Source organism: Brassica oleracea, chromosome C3, assembly GCF_000695525.1.
Source record: "Brassica oleracea var. oleracea cultivar TO1000 chromosome C3, BOL, whole genome shotgun sequence".
In the NCBI taxonomy this organism is placed as follows: domain Eukaryota; kingdom Viridiplantae; phylum Streptophyta; class Magnoliopsida; order Brassicales; family Brassicaceae; genus Brassica; species Brassica oleracea.
In genome coordinates, this window is record NC_027750.1 from 54,683,530 (window position 1) to 54,704,657 (window position 21,128).

A 21,128-nucleotide genomic window follows, 5' to 3' on the forward strand; every position below is an offset into this window, starting at 1 on the left:
CTTCCTCTCGCGAGGCAGACTGGCCACTCTTCAGTAAAACATGCATAACCTCTACTACAGGATGCTGATTTACCTCAAACTGGCGCCATTGGAAAGCTAACTAAAAGCTCTATCGTTTGTCAAAAGATGGGATCAATATAACGGTGGGAAGATCTCCATCCATAGCTAGACATCTGACGCGTTTGTGTAGCTCTGCACTCGTCCAAAATGCTCCAAAATCATCACTTATCTCCAAATCACTTCTGATCTTATAAATATAATAAATAGACTCTATAATATAATAATTAGTAGTAAAAACACCTATAAACAATGGATGAAAGTGGGTTAAATCCATGGTCTATCAACTCCCCCAGACTTACCCTTTTGTTTGTCCTCAAGCAAAACATAAAGGCAGTCTCTCCGAAAGAGGTTTGAAAACAACAGGGACTCACATTATTTAAAACTCAGAATCATCACCTCTACAATTTTGCAATCCACATCTAAGAAGTCCTAATCACAAAAGCACATTATACCATATCCTAGCTTAGCAACCAAATTCACCTAGCCAACAACTTAGCAAATTCTGTCTGACATTCCCCTCTACCAACCTCATTTCTTAGCATAAATAAAAGTGCAGGCTTTACTTTGGGAGTATCAATCACATGATGCAAGGATTTTCAAACAAGTATCTGGATCTGCAGGTAAAAATTAGTTCTTATATTTTCTCTCTTTAGTCAAAGTCTGCTTCCATTGCAGGATCATTGACCACGATTGGACAGGCTTCCATGAATCAAGCCTTAACGGTCGTTGCTACCAAGTCCTGTTCATTTCTGTTTGACTTATATCCAAGAATTCATATGAATCGAACCTTGATGATTGCCGCCACCAAGTCCCGTTCGAATTCTTTTTGTTGAAATCCTTATGAAGCAATCTTTAATGATTGTAGCCACCAAGTCCTGTTCGGATTCCACCTAACTAACACATATATATATATATTTATTATTTTTTTTCTATTTCTTTATTTTTATTTTTTTTTGAAAATAAATATCTCTACTTATAAATCTATGATCGAAATAGAGAGAGAAAATGTGATAAATCTACACAAGGCTTTACCTTCCAGACTTGTTTGAAGAATCTGATCCCATGTATACCAAGCCCCAAGACAAGCAGTTGTGTCAGGGTTAGTGTTGGAGATCAGCTTTGGTTCCTTCAAACAATCTCAGCAAGTGTGAATAGTTGACAGGTTGATCCACTTTAGTATCTTTAGTACTATCTGCAATAAGTAAGTCTAGAATGGTGCTAAAGAGTGGTTAGATAACAAGCAAAAATCTAATAAGTTCATTATCCCCTTCTTGAGTCAATAAAACTCTTTTGAAAATATTTTGATAAGACTCATGAACACACTAATATCAGTAAACATCCCCCCAGAATTAAACTACACTGTCCCCAGTGTAAATTCAGTCGGAGTTATAGTAATAACATAAACATAAGTACACAATTTAACAAGTAAAAACAATAACCTGCTCGCTGATGTCAGTGTCGATCGACACAATGAAGTGACAACTGATCGTTGGATCTGAAGTGCTGTCGATCGATTTCGAGCTGGTCTCATCGGTCGATGTGCTAAGGAATCGTCTACTCGGATCTGTTTTTTTTATCTAACTTAAACACAATATTAGCTGAACCTCCCCCAAACTTAAACAACACTATCTCAAGTGTTATACAGTCTAAGATTGGTGAGAAAATAAATCATAAGAACAATATTTAACAAGGAAAAACGGTATACCTGACTTTGATGTGAGTGTTGACCAACACAGTTAAGTGGCGGTCAATACTCTTGAAGCTCTGTCAATCGACACAGTTAAGTGGCGATCGATCGATGCTAGTGATGCTCTGAAGATTGATGCTGCACAGCCATCGTCGATCCCCGTGCAAACTCGTCTTCCTTGTTTTTTTTTTTTGACCTGCAATAATTAAAAGCTTAAATCAGTAACAATCTAAACTAAACTGAAAGAAATTACGTAATAGTGGGTTGCCTCCCACTCAACGCTTATTTTCAGTCATTAGCTTGACTTTTGGAGATCTGATTTAGTCTGGATGAGCATGTGAACTTGCTTCAGAACAAGTCTCAGTGTCTCTCTTTCTCATCTTATTGATGCAGTTGATAAAAGCTCTTGCAGGAGCTTCCCCTTTGTCTCTCAGTTCTGAATCACATAGCACTCTGACCTTGGTAAAGGATTCAGAACCTCCTCCACAGCGCAGTCTATACTCAAGACTACCCTCTTGACATTGCAAACGAACTACTGATAGGGAATCTACATCTGCATTCCTTTTCTTTTTCTTCTTTCTATTCTTGTTCCTTCCTCCAGACTTAAACTTTTCTGTCTCGGGCTGTTCTGAAAGTCGGATGGTATCGACCGATACTGAAGGCTTCGTGTCGATCGATTCTTGATACTGGAAGTTGACCGATGCTGAAGTTCTAATGTCGAATGACGCTGATTCTGGTATTGCAGGCTGGCGATTTGAATCAGCTGTAGGTCCTGAATCTTCAAACTTTTCTATGCATGAAATAAGCTCCTCACTTTTCTTCTTTTCCATGGGATCATAGAAGATGGTTTCATCAACATTAGTCAGACACATCTTATTTCTCTTAAGATCACAACCTTCCCCTACTGTAGCCATGAAGGCTCTTCCAAAAAGGAGTGGAGATGTCTTGCCTAATTTGATATCCATAGCATGGAAGTCCACAGGGATAATACATTCCCCTATCTCCACCTTAACATTCTTGATCATGCATGCTAAGTTTACTCGGGAGCTCTCCACGAAAGTGAAACTATCTTTAGAAGGTTCCATCTTTAGTCCTAATAACTCAGCAATGTCTATGGCCATGATGCTGACTGCAGATCCAGTATCACATAGGGCGTTTGGTAAATGGTGGCTATGTATAGAGCATGATATCAAGAACTTTCCAGGATCTTGTTCCTTCTTCAGTTTCCTCTTGGGTTTACGGCTGACCTTGTTAAATACGAGCTAAATATCCTTATCAGTCTCTCTGCTCTCTCTGAAGAAATTACCAAGTCTATACTTATGATATGCATCCTCGAAAGACATTTCCTTAGGAACCCTCTTCACCCTCTTGTGAAATTCTTCAAGTTCCTCTTTGTTAACTTCTCGCTTGAGGTGTTTGGGGATATAGGGTTTCCTAGATTTCACTCTCTTCTCAACTGAAATTTCTTCTTTCGTTGCCTGCTTTTCCATGGCAGGTTCATATCCGTATGTTTGGTGTCGGTTGATACCTGGTAGAAGTCGTCGATCAATACCTGGTAGATGTCATTGATCGATACCTGGTAGATGTCATCGATCGACACTCTCAACGAAAGAGGTTTCACCTAGGTTTTGCTTTTGCTCTGGTGCTTCTGCAGATTGCTGACTTATCTTCTCTGTTGTCTTAAAGCAAAGTGATGTCTGAGATGGATTTCGAGAGGCATCCAAGCGGTGTGTATCAAGATCTGGTAAACGTACTCTGTATGGTATTGGCGGTTGTCGATCGCTGCTCTTCTGTTGTTATCGATCGATGTTCCCATTTTGCTCTCGATCGATGTTGTCCTTTTTAACGCGAGCTAGGGTGGGGGGATGTGGGTGTCGAGCGGCAAAATCTGAGTGGCTCTGAATTCTTTCTGCTGTTGTCGATCGACTCTTCCATGTTGTCGTCAATTAATTTTTTCGTGTTGTTTCCGATTGACGTCATCTAATGTAACTCGAGCTAGGGTGGGAGGGCGCGGGGGTCGAGCAGAAAAATCTGAGTGGCTCTGAATTCGAAAAATTTTCTCAGATCCCAAAAGTGGTGTCAATCGATGCTCTGTTCATGACGTCGATCGTTGCTCAGTTGTTGATGTCGATCGATGCTCAGTTGTTGGTGTCGGTCGACACCAGTACGAGCTGCCTATGGACATGCAGCTTTCGACTAGGAAAGCATGTTCTTCCAGCTTTTCCTGCTCGAGCACTTCCCTAAAGTCATCATCTGAGATGACATTAACCTGGTGCCTCTCACTTTCCATAGCTTTCCCTTTGAATAGGGCTTCTTGCTTCTTCACAGCTTCTGCAGTCTGAGAAACTTGGGCGTCTAGCATCATGACATGGGCATTTAAGGTTTCAAGTTTTCCATTCAGCTCTTTGTAGAGAACATCCAACCTCAGATTTAAGTATGCACTCGTCTTCTGCTGAATTTTCAGGATCTTCTCTATCATAGATTCCATCTTTTCTATATAGCTCTGATCCTCATTCTTCTCTACAGCATGTTCTATCAACGAGACTTCATGTACAGAACCAATCTCAGCCTCAACGATCTTGTCACTATCCATTGCAGCTGATTTTATCCTGTGCATATCCAGATTTTTGAAACTTTTGCTAGATATCAAGTTCTCAATCAGTCTCTTAGCTTCTTCTGGGGTCCTTGTCTCGAAGTTTCCTTCGCTTGCAGTATCCAACATCACATGACATCACACATCAATACCCTTGCAGAATTTCTTCAACAGCTGAATCTCCGTAAAACCATGATGTGGACAGTCCCTTTGATATCTACTAAACCTTTTTCTGTAAAACCATGATATGGACAGTCTATTTGGTATCTCTTAAACCTCTCCCAAGAGCTTTTGAAAGCTTCTGTAGGTCCCTGAGAGAATGACCAAACTTTATCTCTCATCTCTTCAGCCCTTGCATCATCTAAAAATTCAGTCATAAACACAGTTCTGACATCATTCCATGTAGTGAGAGATCCTGGTGGTAGGCTTCTCAGCCAATTTTTAGCATTCCCAGAGAGAGAATATTTGAACAGTTTGCAGAAGATGAGTCTTTGGTTGCTTCATCCTCCTGGATGCCAGACACAAAGTCTTCGAGTGTCTCAATATGGTCCAGAGGATTTTCATCAGGAAGACCACGATAAGGGTGCTGACCCACATCAGAGAAGTGTGTGTGGTGTATCTGAAATCCCTGGATTTCTAGAGGTCGAATCGCAGACCTGTTGGTGTAGAACTGACTAAGCCTAGTCAAATCTGCTAACGATCTCTGAAGAGGAACTTTATCCTCGGCGGCAGAATATGGCTCAAGGATTGCAGTCCCTTGTCCATCTATCTTCTGACCTGCTGCATTACACAGATGACCTCCAGGTTCATGCAGGTCTCCATTCTTATCCCTCTGTAGCACTAGAGTCGCGACCATGTCTGCTCGCGGATTGGTATCGATCGATGTTCGAGTTGAACTGTTGATCGTTGCTCTGTCACAGGTGTCGATCGACATAGTAGAGGTGGTGTCGATCGACGTAGTAGAGGTGGTGTCGATCGGTGATGCGCGGTTCTCTTTGCGGATCGAGCGTTCCAAACGTGCTGGGTTTGAGAAGAAAAGTAATTCCTCCTTGCTGCTTCTGGTACTGATAGGCATGTACCTGAAAGACAAGAATAAAAATTATGTAAGTAACTATGACAGTAAATAAAACCTAGACTAAACCTATTAATCAAGTCTAACGGCGATCAAAGCTCCCCGGCAATGGCACCAAATTTGATATCACTCAAATTACCCAAAGGAGTGATCTTACTCTTTCAAATAAGAGGTCGAGTTGTAGTACTTAGGGATCAAATCCACAGAGAGCTATGACACACAATAGACTATAGAAATCAAGATTTATCTAGGCAAACAGATTATAAAACAGTAAATAAATGAGAGCAAGGTGAACAAAGTATTTGTTCGATTGGTTGATTGGGGTGGTAAACAATTAAGAGAAATAGTTAAACCTAGGGATTTATCAATCAAGATATTCAATACTACAATCAAGGATACTAAGGGTTTTATAGATTCAATTCTAGAACTAGATTTTAATAAGTAGCAATCCAGCTCTCGCATGCAATTGCTAATCAGCTGTCTAAGTCATGTGTTCCAGCTTTCGCGTGCGAACCAGGAGCGAGCATCGATCGATGCTATGGCCAGAGCGTCGATCGATGCTTCTTCAGACAAGCGTTATCGTACAGATCAATAATGTTCAATTAGCTCTAGACCAACTCTCGTATGCGCCTAGATAACTAATCCACTCAGGGTTCGGGTTCCGTTAATCAATTGCACTTTCGTGCCTCTCAATTATCCTATGATTCTAGGTTCAAACAATCAGTCACATTATCGTGCTTTTCTAACTATTCCAGATCCTAGTATTACAAGCTACCCTGGTGTAGAAATCAGTAAACAAATCCTAGCAATCCTAACAGATTATCAATATGACATTAAGCTCATGGAATCCCTAAACCTAACAAGATGAATTACTCAGACATGCAAGCAATAACACAAATCATAGTATGAATAATATAATAGATAAGAAATCAATGATAAAACCAATGGAGTTCCAATCAATCTCTGAAGGAGAATTGATCTTATCTCCAAACCTAAGAGAAAACAATAGAATATGATAATAGAAAGTGTGTAGCCGTCAACAATGGCTTAAAAATACATAAATATGGTTTCTTGTTGTCTAAGGGTATTTTGGTAACTTGGTGTGGCTTCTGGGCTTCAAACGGTCTTGAAATACGCTTGGCCCACGTTCTGGCATCACTGTCTATCGACACCAATGCTATGTCATCGAACGACAGTCCTTCATCTCCTCGACAGCTTCCTCTCGCGAGGCAGACTAACCACTGTTCAGTAAAATGAGCATAACTTCTGCTACATGATGCTGATTGACCTCAAACTGGCGCCATTGGAAAGCTAACGCAAAGGTATATCTTGTGTCAAAAGATGGGATCAATCTAACGGTGGAAAGATCTCCATCCATAGCTTGACATCTGACGCGTCTGTGCAGTTCTGCACTCAAAAGGCTCCAAAAGACACCAAAATCATCACTTTCCTCCAAATCATCCCTAAACCGGTAAATTCTCTAAATAGACTCTATATAGTAGTAAATATATATTAAAACACTTATAGACCATGGATAAAAGTGGGTTAAATCCATGGTCTATCATTTCTCTCATAGCATTATGTGCTTTACGAGCTCTAATAGCGGCATGGAAAGTTTTGTTATTAAGATCTCCAACTTCCAGCCAGTGTAGTTTAGCTTTTTTGCTTCACATGTTCTTCATCTAAACCAGCCACATAAATCTATTTTTCATAAGATTCAGCGTCCTCATGAACACTAACATCAGTAGGTTGTACCAAAGTATTTTTCTGCTTCTCACATAGAGTACCATAAGCTTCCTGAACTCTCTTCGTAAGATTACCCAACTGCTCTCTATCCAATTCTCGAATAAGTGGCTTCAGATTTTTAAGCTTCTTTGAGAACCTAAACATGGCAGAGATAGAATGAGATAGAACATATGTTGACTACCAATACTCCTTTATCATAGGGGTAAAACTTGGTAAGCTGCCAATAGCATTCACAAACTTAAACGGTCTTCAAATTTTTTCACTTGGCGGCAACAGCTGAAACTTGCACCTCAAGTGATCAGAGCAACCCCATGGCTCAAACGTTGCAAAACCATTGGAAAATCTGTTAAGGGCGACATTATTCATCAACACTCTGTCTAGCTTCTTGCAAATCACACCTTTCTCCCTTTTGTTACACCAGGTGTGAAGCGGTCCCTGATAATCCATATCTGATAAATTACATTGCAGAACCATCCTTTGTAAGTCTCTCATTCCACTCAGTGGCCTGCCCAAATTTGTGAAACCAGTACTCTCTTCCCCTTCAAGTATCTTGTTGAATTCTCCCATCAATATCCAAGCTTTGTTCCTGAACATGGGTGAAGAATGATGATCACATAGATCACTCCATAAAACCTTTCTCTCCTCTGCCCCATTACTCGCATAAATAAACGTACAAAAGAAATTCTCCTCATTTTGCACCCCTACTGAGCAAGTAATAAGCTGATCTGACTTGTATACCGGAATCATGCGAACTGACTCTCTCCAAACTAACCAGATTCGACCTCCTTGACTGTGTTCATAGTTCGTCATTGCTGACCAATCTCTAAACACCGAATTCAAAATTTTCCCAGCTTTACTTTCTTTTACCCTTGTTTCCAACACACATCCAAATAACGAATCACTTTTCCTTAACTACTCTTTGACGACGGAATATTTCAAAATTTTGTTGAATCCGCGCACATTCCAAAAAAACCCGCCATATTAGTTTTTAAATCGAGAAGACCTTTTACTCTTGACTGGATTAGCAGCCCAAGCCATAGTCTTCTGACCTTTCTTCCTTCCCCTCTTTACCACTGATTTCTTCTTGCCTTTACTTCGTACCAACAAACCATCCTCTATATCATCTTCAAAATCCTCCAATTTCTCACCAACATCTATATCTTCGAACTCATTATCTTGTTCCTTCCCCACTATTTCACCTTCCTCTTATTCATTTAAACTCAACATAGAAAACTTTGAAGCAGAGATCTGAATTCCAGAATCATTTCGCTGCGGAGTATTTGTTTGTGATCTACCAGACTTCCCCGGAGATACTTGTGCCCAAGCCACATCAGTATCACCATTTTCATCTTTTGTTCTTGTACCCATTTCTAATGCCTCATCTCTATAGGTTGAAGTTTCCCCTGAAATCTCAGTCCTGCTCACCTCACTTATCTCTTTATGCACCTCCTCTTTTTCCTCTATATTTTTCTTCACTTCTTTAAAGTTTGATCTTATGATAACCTTCTTTTCTTTGTCCTTCCCCTTCAAAACACACACTTTCTCACTATATGACCCCATTTATTACAATGCTTGCACTTTGAAGGAAGCCACGGGTAGTGAAACACCACCAAAAACTCTTCTCCATCTTTTGAAAAATCCATTTCCTTCAGCAATGCTTTCGAGACATCCACATTAACAAAGACCTTGGCAACTTCAAAACTCGTACAAGCAATCGTCTCTGGATAGAGCTTAACTGGACAACCCACATGACTCGCTATCAGACTAAGGCCTTCCCAAAAAAACATATGCAGCGGGACCTTTGTTAAGTGAATCCACATGGGTATCGATTCCTCCTCATGTTTCTCTTTCTCCTTTCTTAGAGTCCATTTTATGACTACCATTGGAACTCCCACAATATTCTATATACCACGCCGAAGGATCTTCTCACGAGCTTTTTGATCTGAGATTTTAAAACTCATAGTTGTGGCATTCACTTCATAGACCTCCACCTTTGACGACAAATCACCATATTTGCAAATTTTGTTTAACACCATATGAACCTTTGTAACATGAGGAGCAAGATCCAAAAAATTTCCAACTAGAAATCATCCCATAACAGAGTCGAATCGGTGATCACCTCATCTGGAATCTCCACCGTTTGCTTACCCCCCTTTGTAACAATCTCGACGTCGTACTTCTTCAGAGACTTCTTATCTTGAGCTACCGATATCCAACTTTGGTCTAATTTCTTCTCAATCTGAACCCCAACACCAAGCGCATACTTTTCCCCCGATCCTCCTCCCAAGGACACCGATAAATCCAGCGGATCGCCGACTCTATCAAAGAAAGTAATCCGGACGCCGTCACACTCAAAATCGCCTTATTGTTCTCTCATCAAAACGTAGCGTTTACTTCTTAGTTATTTTTACCCGATGGGTATTATTAAGTATAATGTGTTTAATTAACAATATAAATCACCCTATATATACGAATGTGAAACGAAGGTGAGAAGGTGCTAAATCAGGAAACAAATTAACATTAATCTTGATTATCTAGCAAGCAAGCTTATTCCATGTTACTAACAAAGCTAAACTTAAGAATCTACTAGCTTCACCAGATTTAAAGTTTTGCACAAGACTAATGAGTCATTTTGGAAACATAACACTATCAAATCCAAGTTCTTCTTAGTACAAATGATTCTCCGGTTTAAAAGCATGTACTCCACTTGTTGCTTCTTGTTCCACCCAATCTAGCCATGATCAGGAAAACACTGCAACATTGGTGTAAGCTGAAAAGACGGCTCAGTTGCTCTTTTGGCATGAGAGAGAACTCCCACAATGTTATCTTCCGGTTAAGTTAGGCGTAGGATTGTGCCATGTAGTCCCCAACCAGCCTTTGGAGAAGCTTTAGTTCGCCATGGGCTTTTGTATTCAGGTGAATCAAAACATTTTTGGATCTTCACTCGGACCTTCTCATAACCATTTTCTTACACCAATCCAACGTTTTAGATAACCTTGCCCCGATGATCTCCACTATAGACCGTTTCCTTCTCCTTTCATCTTCAAGATCAAGAGTTCGGTACGCTAGTGTAAGCAAGTAGATACCAGGGTGCAGTCTCCTGGAGAAGGCAAAAATCAATGAATAAGTCAGAGACTACTTTTACCATACAAACACTTGAACTGTATATTAATGGCCTTACCCATCTAGTGTAGTGCCCACTTCAAGTCCATCCCAGAATCTTTGCGCCAGGACTGTTCTGCCCTTTTTATCTTTTCCATAAGTTTCAACATACCAACCTCCAACATCATGCAACCCACAACGTGGCTCAAACAACCAAAACCTGTTTCCATATTCACACAATCACTACCGTAGCATATAATACTAGATCATTGCATAAAAAGCTATTTGACATACTTGCTTGGTGGTAGTTTTGCTCTACTGCATCTACACTCGCAAATAGAAACCTTCTCCCCAATCTTGTACCAGTGCAAATGCCTCACCTGTAGAGTGTCAATAACAGATTCTAAGACACATAACAAGGCTAATCTAAATATGCACCACATAACAATGTTCCCAAAACATACATAAAAGCTAAAAGATCATATGAGTCACAAACCAGAAATGTTCTGTGTTTCATAATCACATGAGTCTTGACACCATTCCCATCATAGACATAGCATGACCCTTCATCTGGACTTGTCCCAAGACCACTTATAGTTCCAACAAGAAGCTTGGCTCCTCCACTTTCATTCCCCGGAGAAGATTCATTGCCATGACTAGATCCTTCCTCTGAATTGAGGAAAACGTGTATCTGATCATGATCACCTTCATTTTGTTTTGGAGGAACTCTAATAGCTGTAGCAACAACTCTTCCAGATACATGAAGCTGAATATCTTTATACGCATCCGAAACATGGTTTTGCTTTCTGGAGGATTGTATATGAGATATCATGTCATGGTTCCCTGAATCCATAAACGACGATGACGAAGCCAGTTTCTTGGAGCAGGCAGAAGACAGCTCGAGGAAGCTATCAACCAAGCAGACCATACCGAAAAGATCCCGTCCTGAAACCAAGTGCAAGACCTCTCTCGTGTCGTACACAGACCTTTCCTCGGCTTCGAAACAATCAGGAAGAAGCTCCACAGACTCTACGTCAGGTCCAAAGTACGCAGCTCGAATAGCTGAGTAAAAATCTTCTTCCAGTTCATCTAAGTAGCCTGTACCGTTAGCTGCAACTCTCTTCTCTATAACTATGTCATGTATTGCTTCTCTGTACCACTTTAGCCACTCAACCACTTCCATCTCCTCGCTCAATGTCAACCCCGCTTTATACTTGTAAATCATGTATCCTTGTGTAGATTTTTTCGTCACTACCATTCTCCTGGAGAGGAGATACCTATCATAGTGTGCTCTCCTTTCAGAATCTGAAAGAATCTGCATCGTCACCAGAAATCATATTTATTCATCAGACCCTTCACAAAAGTATGAACCTTTACAAACAGATCATTCATCATTAGACCCTTCCCTCAAGTTATAACATTTACAAAAGCCTGAAGCTTTACAAACATATAATTCATTAGACTCTTCACTCAAGCTATATACAAAAGCTTGAACCTTTACAAACATATCATTCCCTACACCTTTCTTTTTTGAATACCAGAACGTTCGGAGCCCAAGCCCGTAATCTCCGGGTCCAAAACCACAACATGTAATAAATATTAGTTTAGTCTCAGCTGTTTTTCGAACCAGAAACCTTTGACACAATAGCCAGAATGCTTTCCAGTTGAGCTAACAATCTCTGATACAATGGCCAGAGTCTTCACTAGACACTACACTAAAGCTATAAGCCTATAACTATAACTATCACTCAAGCTATAACTATCACAAAAGCCTGAACCTTTATAATCATATCATTATTCGTCAAACACTTCACTCAAGCTATGACTACCAAAAAAGTCTGAACCTTTACAAACATATCATTCATTACACACTTAACTAAAGCTATAAGCTTATAACTATCACAAAAGCATGAACCTTTACAATCATATCATTCATCAAACACTTCACTCAAGCTATAACTATCACAAAAGCCTGAACCTTTATAATCATATCATTCATCAGACCCTTCGCACTCAAGCTATAACTATCACAAAAGCCTGAACCTTTATAATCATATCATTCATCAGACCCTTCGCACTCAAGCTATAACTATCTCTAAAGCATGAACCTTTACAATCACATCATTCACTAGACATTTCACTACCATTCACCGAAGCTTCTTTGTACCTCATAAGCAGCGAGAATCTGAACGAAACGTAGCGAAGTAGATGAATCCTTCTTCGCTCCGATCAGGTCTGGATGAGTCTCCTTGGCGAGTCTTCGAAACGACGCCTTGATCTCTGCGATCGAGCTGGATTCGGAGACGCTCAAGATATTGTAGGCGTTCTCCACCGGAAACTCGGCCCGATTCGACTCAGCCTCGCCACTGAGAAGCCGAGTTCTTCCTTGACTCGGGTTTAAGAGAAACCGCGACGGTTCGCGGAAGTAATTCAGGTGAACCGGGATCGATGCGCCAAAACGCCGTCGTATTAGACCGGCGAGAATCGACATCTCGTTCTCATTTGGACAGGACACTACTCAGGTCGGAACGATAATTGGCACGCTGGGGACACGTGGGATGTAGCTTTCCCGCCACGTCATTATGATCTCACAATTGCTCGGTCAACGGTAGAAACGGCCACGTCTTTAATGAGATGAGCAAAATTCAATTAAATGGGCCTAACATTAATAATGGGCCTGGTCCCTCACGGGTATCGACACTTAAATGATGAGGCAGTGGATGTGATACGTGGCCGCATTCTCACCGTTTCTTCCAGCTAACAAGAACCATGCATTTTTTTGGTTTTTAAGAGCATCAACAAGGCGGGATCTTAAAGCTGCCTCTTAGAAAAATAATAATTTAAAATCATACGGGATTCACCATTATCTTTAAGGCTGCTTCTTCTACCTCTTCCGTAAAATACGAGTTTGGGAAGATTTTGCCACTTTTCGTGGGCTCTACTGACACGTGACGGTCCGCGATTGGTTTATTTTTTTTTTTTAAATCAGACAAAATAAAAAAAATAAAAAAGAACTCCTAAGAGCCCTTTACCGTTGTTGATGGTCTAATTAACCTAATTATTATTTTGTAGTATAAATAATCCAATATTTTGATCGTTTTAAATGGTCATTTTACTATAAGAATATATGTACTACATCCATCTATTTCTTTAGAACATTTCGAATCCTACTCCATAATTTACTGCAAAATAGAATAGAAAATTGAGCGATGAACCAACAAAAAAAATCCTATTACTCCATTTTGTTTGTAAATTACGAAGTCACTCAATAAACTACGCCATCTGAGATTAATTATTTTGAAATAGTATTGTTTCAACATATCACAAACTTACATGGGAACATTGCATTTTCTTTTCACATCCGTGTCCACACGTATGTAAAACCCCGTCATGTTGGATTATTCGGGACTGATATTTATCACGTATTGAAAACAAAATTATCAATATCTTTATGAAACTGAGTTGATACTTGTACTTCTTTTTAACCAATTGATTTGTTACTTCGCAAACATATAAAACAAAGATCTTCTTTTTTTGGTCAAAACTCAAAAGCAAAGATCTTTGTATAATTGTATCTAGTAAGTATATGTTGTTTGACAATAAAAAAGTTAAGTATATGTCAAGTTTGCTGAGCAGAAAAAAATATGTGGTTTCTATAGGTTACATTTATTGCAGCCTCAATACTTGCCAAGTTAAGATTTGACTATACAACAAATGTTGTTGAAGAATTAAAAGTTTTTTTTTTTTTTTGTAACTTGAGAATTATAAGTTTTTTACTAGCTTTTTAAACAAATTTTCAATTACCGAAATTATATTTTTACATGTAAAATTTTTGGCCGTTACAACTAACTAGCTTGTATTATCTTTTTTCTTTCTTAAATTAGAAAATAAGATAGCCACCACTTACCACAGAGAGGCATCTTTAATAGAAGGAAACAAGAGAAGTTCTCTGTCTCTAGAGAGAGAAAGATGGGTGTAGTCGAGGAAGCTCACAACGTGAAGGTGATTGGCACAGGAAACCAAGCAACAATCGTCTTAGGTCACGGATTCGGCACGGACCAGTCAGTATGGAAACACCTGGTCCCACATCTGCTCGAAGATTACCGCATCGTTCTCTACGACAACATGGGAGCCGGTACAACTAACCCTGACTACTTTGACTTCGATCGTTACTCAACTCTCGAAGGATACTCCTTTGATTTGATCGCAATCTTGGAAGATCTTCAAATTGAGTCTTGTATCTTTGTTGGTCACTCTGTTTCCGCCATGGTTGGTCTCTTGGCTTCTCTTAACCGACCTGATCTCTTCTCCAAAATTGTCATGATCTCTGCTTCCCCAAGGTATGATTATTACAGTTTCTCCATCTCTGTTCCGAGTTCTTTTGCTTCTATGTCTCGGTTTCCGACCAAAGTACATATATTTTCCTTCTCTTGTCTGAATTATCATATTTCTAAAAAATAAAGTATTAAATTCGAAGATTTACCCTCAAAATAAAAAAATGAAGTTTTGTAAATTGTATGAACATATATGTTCCTTCTCTTGTCTGAAATCATATTTCTAAAATAAAGTATTTAATTTAAATATTATCCTCAAAATTGTTTTTTATAGTGTAAATTGTATGAACATAGGCGTTCCTTCTCTTGTCTGAATTATCATATTTCTAAATAAAGTATTTAATTTAAAGATTTATCGTCAAAATTAAAAATTGAATTTTGTAAATTGTATGAACATATCTATTCCTTCTCTTGTCTGAATTATCATATATTTTTACGTACATTCTGAATCATCATATTTCTCAAAATTAAGATTAATTTTTTAACTTAAAAAAAATTAAATTTTTACATTTTTTTTAAAAAAGATTTTTTTTACATGTTTTTAGGTACGTGAACGATGTTGATTACCAAGGAGGATTCGAGCAAGACGACTTAAACCAACTCTTCGAAGCAATGCGAAGCAACTACAAAGCGTGGTGTTTAGGTTTCGCACCACTCGCGGTCGGCGGCGACATGGACTCAGTCGCGGTTCAAGAATTCAGCAGAACACTCTTCAACATGCGCCCAGACATAGCTCTCTGTGTGGCTCAGACCATTTTCCAAAGCGACATGAGACAGATCTTACCTTTTGTAGCTGTCCCTTGTCACATCCTCCAAAGCGTCAAGGACTTAGCCGTACCAGTCGCAGTCTCTGAGTATCTTCACACCAATCTTGGATGTGAATCTGTTGTTGAGGTTATTCCTTCAGATGGTCATCTCCCTCAGCTTAGCTCGCCGGATTCTGTTATTCCTGTGCTCCTCCGTCACATTCGCAATGACATCGCTGTCTGATTGGTGGGGAAGTGATTTTAAATTAATTAATGGAAAATTAATATCTGATGTGATATGTCTGTCTATTGAGAATATATGGTCTCGGTGTCGTTTAGTTCTTGGATTATATTTGCTCGTTGTTGTTGTTGTTCTTATCTTTGTTTAACGAAAAGTCTTTTGTCTTTTGTGTCCAGCTTTGCTCGAACCTCACTATCGCTGTTCTCATATAATGTCCATGTAATACTGATCTTCCTAATCGACGGTCCACTAGTGAATTATTTCAAGTTTAGTGTTATTGCATGTGTATGAACGGTAACTAGATTTGGTAGGAGTTTGATCAGGTGTAAAATTAGTAATTTTGAATTACTAGAGACGACGAGAACAGTGGATAGACGAACGAACTATTATTAAGTAACCTTGGAGAGTTGGTGAGACCAATAGATATTATTGGAACCTTGGAGAGTTGGTGAGACCAATAGATATTATTGGGATAGTGGGATGCATAAAAAACGTGCTAAGATGTGGATGGTGCAAAAGGTACAGAACTCAAAAGGTGATTATGCTTTTTTTTTTTTTTTTTTTTTTTTTGTATTTGTTAACCTTTAGAGAGCACAATGTATACCTAAACCAAGGTCTTGTACACACTTTTTTTTGTTCTAAAGACTAACTTGTAGTCATTCATCGGTCTTTCTAGGAAAAGATTTTGCAATTCTTTAACTTAAGAACATCATAATGGAAGGTACTTTGTAAGTTTCTCAACAATATATGTTTATAAAAAAATAGAAAATGAGAGAGAGAGTCAGAGATATTTCTTAAAATCTTGACAATTCTGTAGAATTTCTTCTTTCATACGACTTTATCTCATATTATTCAATATTTATTTATTTTGCAATTTAAGAACAAAATTAACTTATATTGATTTAATTATGGTTCGATACTCTTGTGAGGATAATACCACTAATGTTCTAAGGTCATTGGGATGAAAAACTTTCACATGATTCTAGTTACATACTTACATGTATGTTGTGAAATAATTTAGTTGGAAAACTCTGAACAATAATGCCCTCACAATTTACGAATTTATTTTTTACCAAAAAAATTTACGAATTTATTATACCAGACTATTATAATAGCTTTCCTTTTGTTTACTAGAAAATATTAAAGATGGTATATTTGGTGTAGGGGTATCACCGACCTAGATGATGTATATGGTATAATAAATAATGAGTTCACTCTACAAACATTCCACCAAACAAGCAAGCTATCAACAAGACGATCCCATATTTGCTATTTTAGACATCTTTGTAGACAATTGAGTCAACACCTACAGTATTTGAAAAAATGATAGAAAAATAGTAAGATGCTTGCAGAATGTATTTACATACACACTCACGGAATTTTTCAAAGGTAGAAGCAAAGCTTCAAAGTTGATTTAGTTATAGTCATACATACATAAACAACATCATGAGTTTAAATAGATTTGGTGATGAACTTTTAACACAGATGAATCAACACTCAGCAATTGTACATATATATCTGTACTTTAAGAGCTTAAGGATGCCTGAAGTGAACACACTTCCAACTTGTTTCTTGAAGCTTTGTTTAGGATCTTCTTCTTAACCCAGAAGAGCCTCCTCCTGCCCTTCTTTTCCCTCCCTTTCTCTTCCTGTTGGGAAGCTTAAGCCTAGAAGACATAGTAACATTAGGCTTTGGCTTCTCTCTTGAAACTCTACGTTTCTTTGGGTTAGGCCCTTCCTTTACCTCTATGTCAAGATTGCGTGGTGTTCTTTTCCTGACCTGCATTGAATTTAATAAGACACATGAGACCAAAACATATAGTGAGTTCTTTTTAAAAGTTCCAGTCGGAAACTTACAGGTCTTGATGGACCTTCTTCCCCAACAGAAGCTTGTTCTGTCTTCTCCACTTTCTTGTCGGGAACAACAGCTTTCCCTTCTCTTCTCCTCGAAGCAACCATTTCAGACAGCAAAATATCTGTTGTCCCGTCGTCTTCCTCAGGTACTTTGTCGTGATGAGATGAAACCGAAGCAGACTTAGCTGGCTCTTCTTCAGCTTCAGAAACGACCGGGTTCTCATCTTCTTTTTTGATAACCGGTTCAGGATTTTGCTTCTCCGAGGCGGTGCCTACATCAGCAGCTGATCCAAGCATAACCACTGTGTCATCCAAAGAGAACCTACTTGGATTCTCATTCATCACTTTGTCTACTCGGTTCTTCAAGTTACGCACTTCTAGCTTTGCTGCTTCGATCTTGAGAAGTATCTGTTCCAAGAACGCATCGCCTTCTCTAAACTCGAGAGGAGGTGTCTCTTCAGAGAACACTGCATCCTCCTTAGAGCTCTTACTCTTCTTATCTGATGACATAACCAAATGATTAAACATCAAAGTTTCCTAAAGGATTAAAATGAGGTTTAGAACACCAGACCTAGCTTGCGGGAGTTATCATTGAGAGCAGTATCAGCATAAGACTTCCGGTATGCTATAAAGAGAACAGAAACAGTGAAAAAAGGAGTTATTAGAGTAGTAATGGCAGATGAAACAAGTAAACCAAAAACTTCTACCATACCATGATAAGAGAAGAGATTATGGTTTGATGGAGCATCAGGCGCTTCTTCAACTCGCTTCCTCTTGTGCCTCTTCTTGAGTTGGGTTTTCTGAGTATGACATGGGAGAAGAGGCGTCGCCTTTACTCCAGCTTCTTCAGGTTTGAGATTTTCTAACTCCAGTTGCTTGGCTTGGCAAGATTCTTTGACTTCTTTGTCGTATATCTGTGCTTGGTTCTGAAGTTGTCTGATTTTGAGTTCGACCCATTTGCACCGCCACATTATAGGCTGAATAAACTTCCTCCAATGATCAGTCAGCTTCTTCTTTCTGCCACAAAAAAGGAATAAAATAAACATCCACAAGCAAACCTTAGCTTGAGTTCCTTAAAAGGAGATAACATCAGAGACGCAGCAGTAAAGTAGCTCATCAATCTCAGTCTTTTCTCAAGCACACACATAAATGGAAATGAAGGTGTTCAATTAAACGTAATCAAAGCTACCATATCCATGATGATCTACTAAAAAGGAGAAGCTTACCTTGCATAGAATGGAATAGAAGTATCAGTACACATCATGGAATCAGCTTCTTGATCATTAACCCCTGTCTTATCATCACTCTCATGGTCAGAAACCGTTCCACTAAACGAGCTTGAGTACTCATCAGTCCCATTCCCATCATCACACTCCGAGACATCAACCCTGTTGTTATCATTTACACCCGAGCATTCCACCACATCAACCTCTTCCTCCCTCTCCTTGATCTCACCACCACGATGATCTTCACTCTGATCCTCTACATTATCGAAACTATGATCCTCGAAATTACTAGTACACCGCATAGACTTCTCTTCAACATCTTTCGGTAACGCCTCCATCTCCTCCTTGACTGAAACACCATTCGATTCCTTCAGCTCCATACCCAAAACAAAACCCTAAAAAAATCGGAAACCACCAATTTCACAAATTGTCAATTGGAACGGACAATTGACATCGTGGGTACGATTAATCACACAAATTGAGACGAAACCCTAACGAAAGCTCGAAGCTTTATCGTCGACGAGACAGAAATTTCGAATCCAAAACCATTAAAAATTACAACGAGAATTACCGATCGGAGTAGCTCGATGTTACCGGCGGGTGTGGAAGGAGAAGCAGTGAAGAAGAATTCAATGCCGGCGGTGTGAAACGCGACGGAGAAGCGGCGGAGATCCCATAGACGGTGGTTGAAATGTTACTTGTGAGGGGGAGAGACTTCTTTGCTTTTTTATCTCACAAAAATCACGAGTGGGGTCTACTTCACTCCAACGTCATTGACTTTATCTTCGGATATCTTGCTCTCTTTGGACAATTAATGTTTGTGTGTATTATGATTATCTTACAAATATATAACGACAAAAAGACAAAAATAGCACTAAATCAAAGTTTATGTTCCCAAACTAGCATTCAAGGTCAAAAGTCACAAAAATAGCACTTAATATTTTATCAAAAGTCACAAACTTAGGGTTTAGAGTTAAATGGTGGGGTTTAGGATTTAAGGTTTAGGGTTTAAAGTTTAGGGTTTAGATTTTAGGGTTTAGGGTTTAGGGTTTAAAGTTTAGAGTTTAGGGTTTAGGGTTTAGAGTTTAGAGTTTAGGGTTTAGAGTTGAGAAATGAGGTTTTGGGGATAAGATTTCAAATTTTGAAAAATAAAAAAATTAAATTTTTCAAAGAATAAACTTAGAAAGGTGCTATTTTGGTCATTTTAGTTTTTGAGTGCTATTTTTGTGATATAAACTTAGAAATGTGCTATTTTGGAGATTTGCCCATATAAAATTTACATTATACAGTTTTGTAATCTTTTTTATACAAGATATTTTTTCCTAATTTGTGTCCGAATATTATCTTTCTATTTAAGTTGAAATGACATCTTTTAGACATGAAATCTTGTTAATTCCATTCACATTAAAAATCTCCTATAAACAAAAAGGATATGGTGTTGTAATTAGAGAGTTTAGGGACTGAATAATTCCGTGTTTATATTAATGATCAAGAGGGTTCCGATTACAAGATGTAGATAAATGGAAAGTATCTAAAACCTAAAATCACTAGGATTAGGAAAACTACTAATACATAATAATCGAAAGATTACATCTACTAGGGAAAAGGAAATGATTTCCTTTTCTCCAAGCTTTGTGGCCGCCTATCTCTCTCCTGAAGTCGGCTCTCTCTCTCCTTTCTCTAGGGCTTCGGCCGTCTCTCCATCTTCTAGGTATTGGGTCGATCTTGGACCGGGTCTGGTTAATGGCAATCCACTCCATGATTTATAACACTCCCCCTTGGATGCCATAACCATGTTGCCTCATTAAAACCTTATCAGGAAAACCCAGTGGGACAAAACCATGATGAAGGAAAAAGAGTACAACACGCACTACTCCCCCTGATGTGAACCTCACTGTAGGTTTCTACATTCTACGCACCTGGTGCGTGATCTTTCCTGTATATGTAGGAAGGGAGTAATCGGCCAAGTTCATTACTAAGCCGTATCTAGACCATTTCGACCTCTCAGGTCGTCTCTCATGTCTTTTGACATTAAGTGTCCCGGTAAAGCATGTGTGCTAAACAATGTGAACCATATTGTTCTCGGGGATCACTATTGGGCCTTTGCAAATCGTGTTTGCATGTGTCCATAGTCTAGACGTGATCGTCTACTGTTAACTTTTTACTTTGGTCGGACAAAATAAGTACTTATGGACAATGTACTAGACATGGTTATCAGAACCTATGTCTCGATCTGGCCGATCCATGTCTGGGTCATAGACCTCGTCTATACATGTCCACTACTTGTCCCATGCGTGTTCAAGATCAATGATCATTGCTGTGAGTTTTATAATCTCTCATTATGGCTCCGTGGCCGAACACTCTCATGTATGTGGACATCGATTTCTTTGCCTTAACTAATGTCGTATTCATTATTCTTTGCATTCCTATCTTAATGATGATGATGGCGTCTCATGACCTCAGTTGCT

General features: G+C 39.0%; 3 protein-coding genes across 3 annotated transcripts; 1 reads left to right on the forward strand and 2 right to left on the reverse strand.

Annotated features, from left to right (window-relative positions):
- Positions 1 to 9,660: 9,660 nt before the first annotated feature.
- On the reverse strand, positions 9,661 to 12,821 carry LOC106328389. Its single transcript, XM_013766824.1, has 5 exons — positions 12,428 to 12,821; positions 10,757 to 11,575; positions 10,555 to 10,640; positions 10,340 to 10,480; positions 9,661 to 10,258 (listed from the first exon to the last, which is right to left on the reverse strand). Exons 1-5 carry the CDS (start codon positions 12,749 to 12,751, stop codon positions 10,099 to 10,101), a joined length of 1,530 nt encoding a protein of 509 aa, XP_013622278.1. The 5' UTR covers positions 12,752 to 12,821; the 3' UTR covers positions 9,661 to 10,098.
- A 1,133-nt stretch (positions 12,822 to 13,954) lies between these two features.
- Positions 13,955 to 15,852, forward strand: LOC106328301 (probable esterase KAI2). The gene is made up of 2 exons (XM_013766720.1): positions 13,955 to 14,600; positions 15,140 to 15,852. The coding sequence occupies exons 1-2, from the start codon at positions 14,230 to 14,232 to the stop codon at positions 15,582 to 15,584; spliced, it is 816 nt and encodes a 271-aa protein (XP_013622174.1). The 5' UTR covers positions 13,955 to 14,229; the 3' UTR covers positions 15,585 to 15,852.
- A 1,072-nt stretch (positions 15,853 to 16,924) lies between these two features.
- LOC106336272 lies at positions 16,925 to 19,345 on the reverse strand. The gene is made up of 6 exons (XM_013775057.1): positions 19,232 to 19,345; positions 18,661 to 19,055; positions 18,147 to 18,451; positions 18,006 to 18,059; positions 17,438 to 17,934; positions 16,925 to 17,360 (listed from the first exon to the last, which is right to left on the reverse strand). Exons 2-6 carry the CDS (start codon positions 19,038 to 19,040, stop codon positions 17,166 to 17,168), a joined length of 1,431 nt encoding a protein of 476 aa, XP_013630511.1. The 5' UTR covers positions 19,041 to 19,055; positions 19,232 to 19,345; the 3' UTR covers positions 16,925 to 17,165.
- Between the last annotated feature and the right edge of the window lie 1,783 nt (positions 19,346 to 21,128).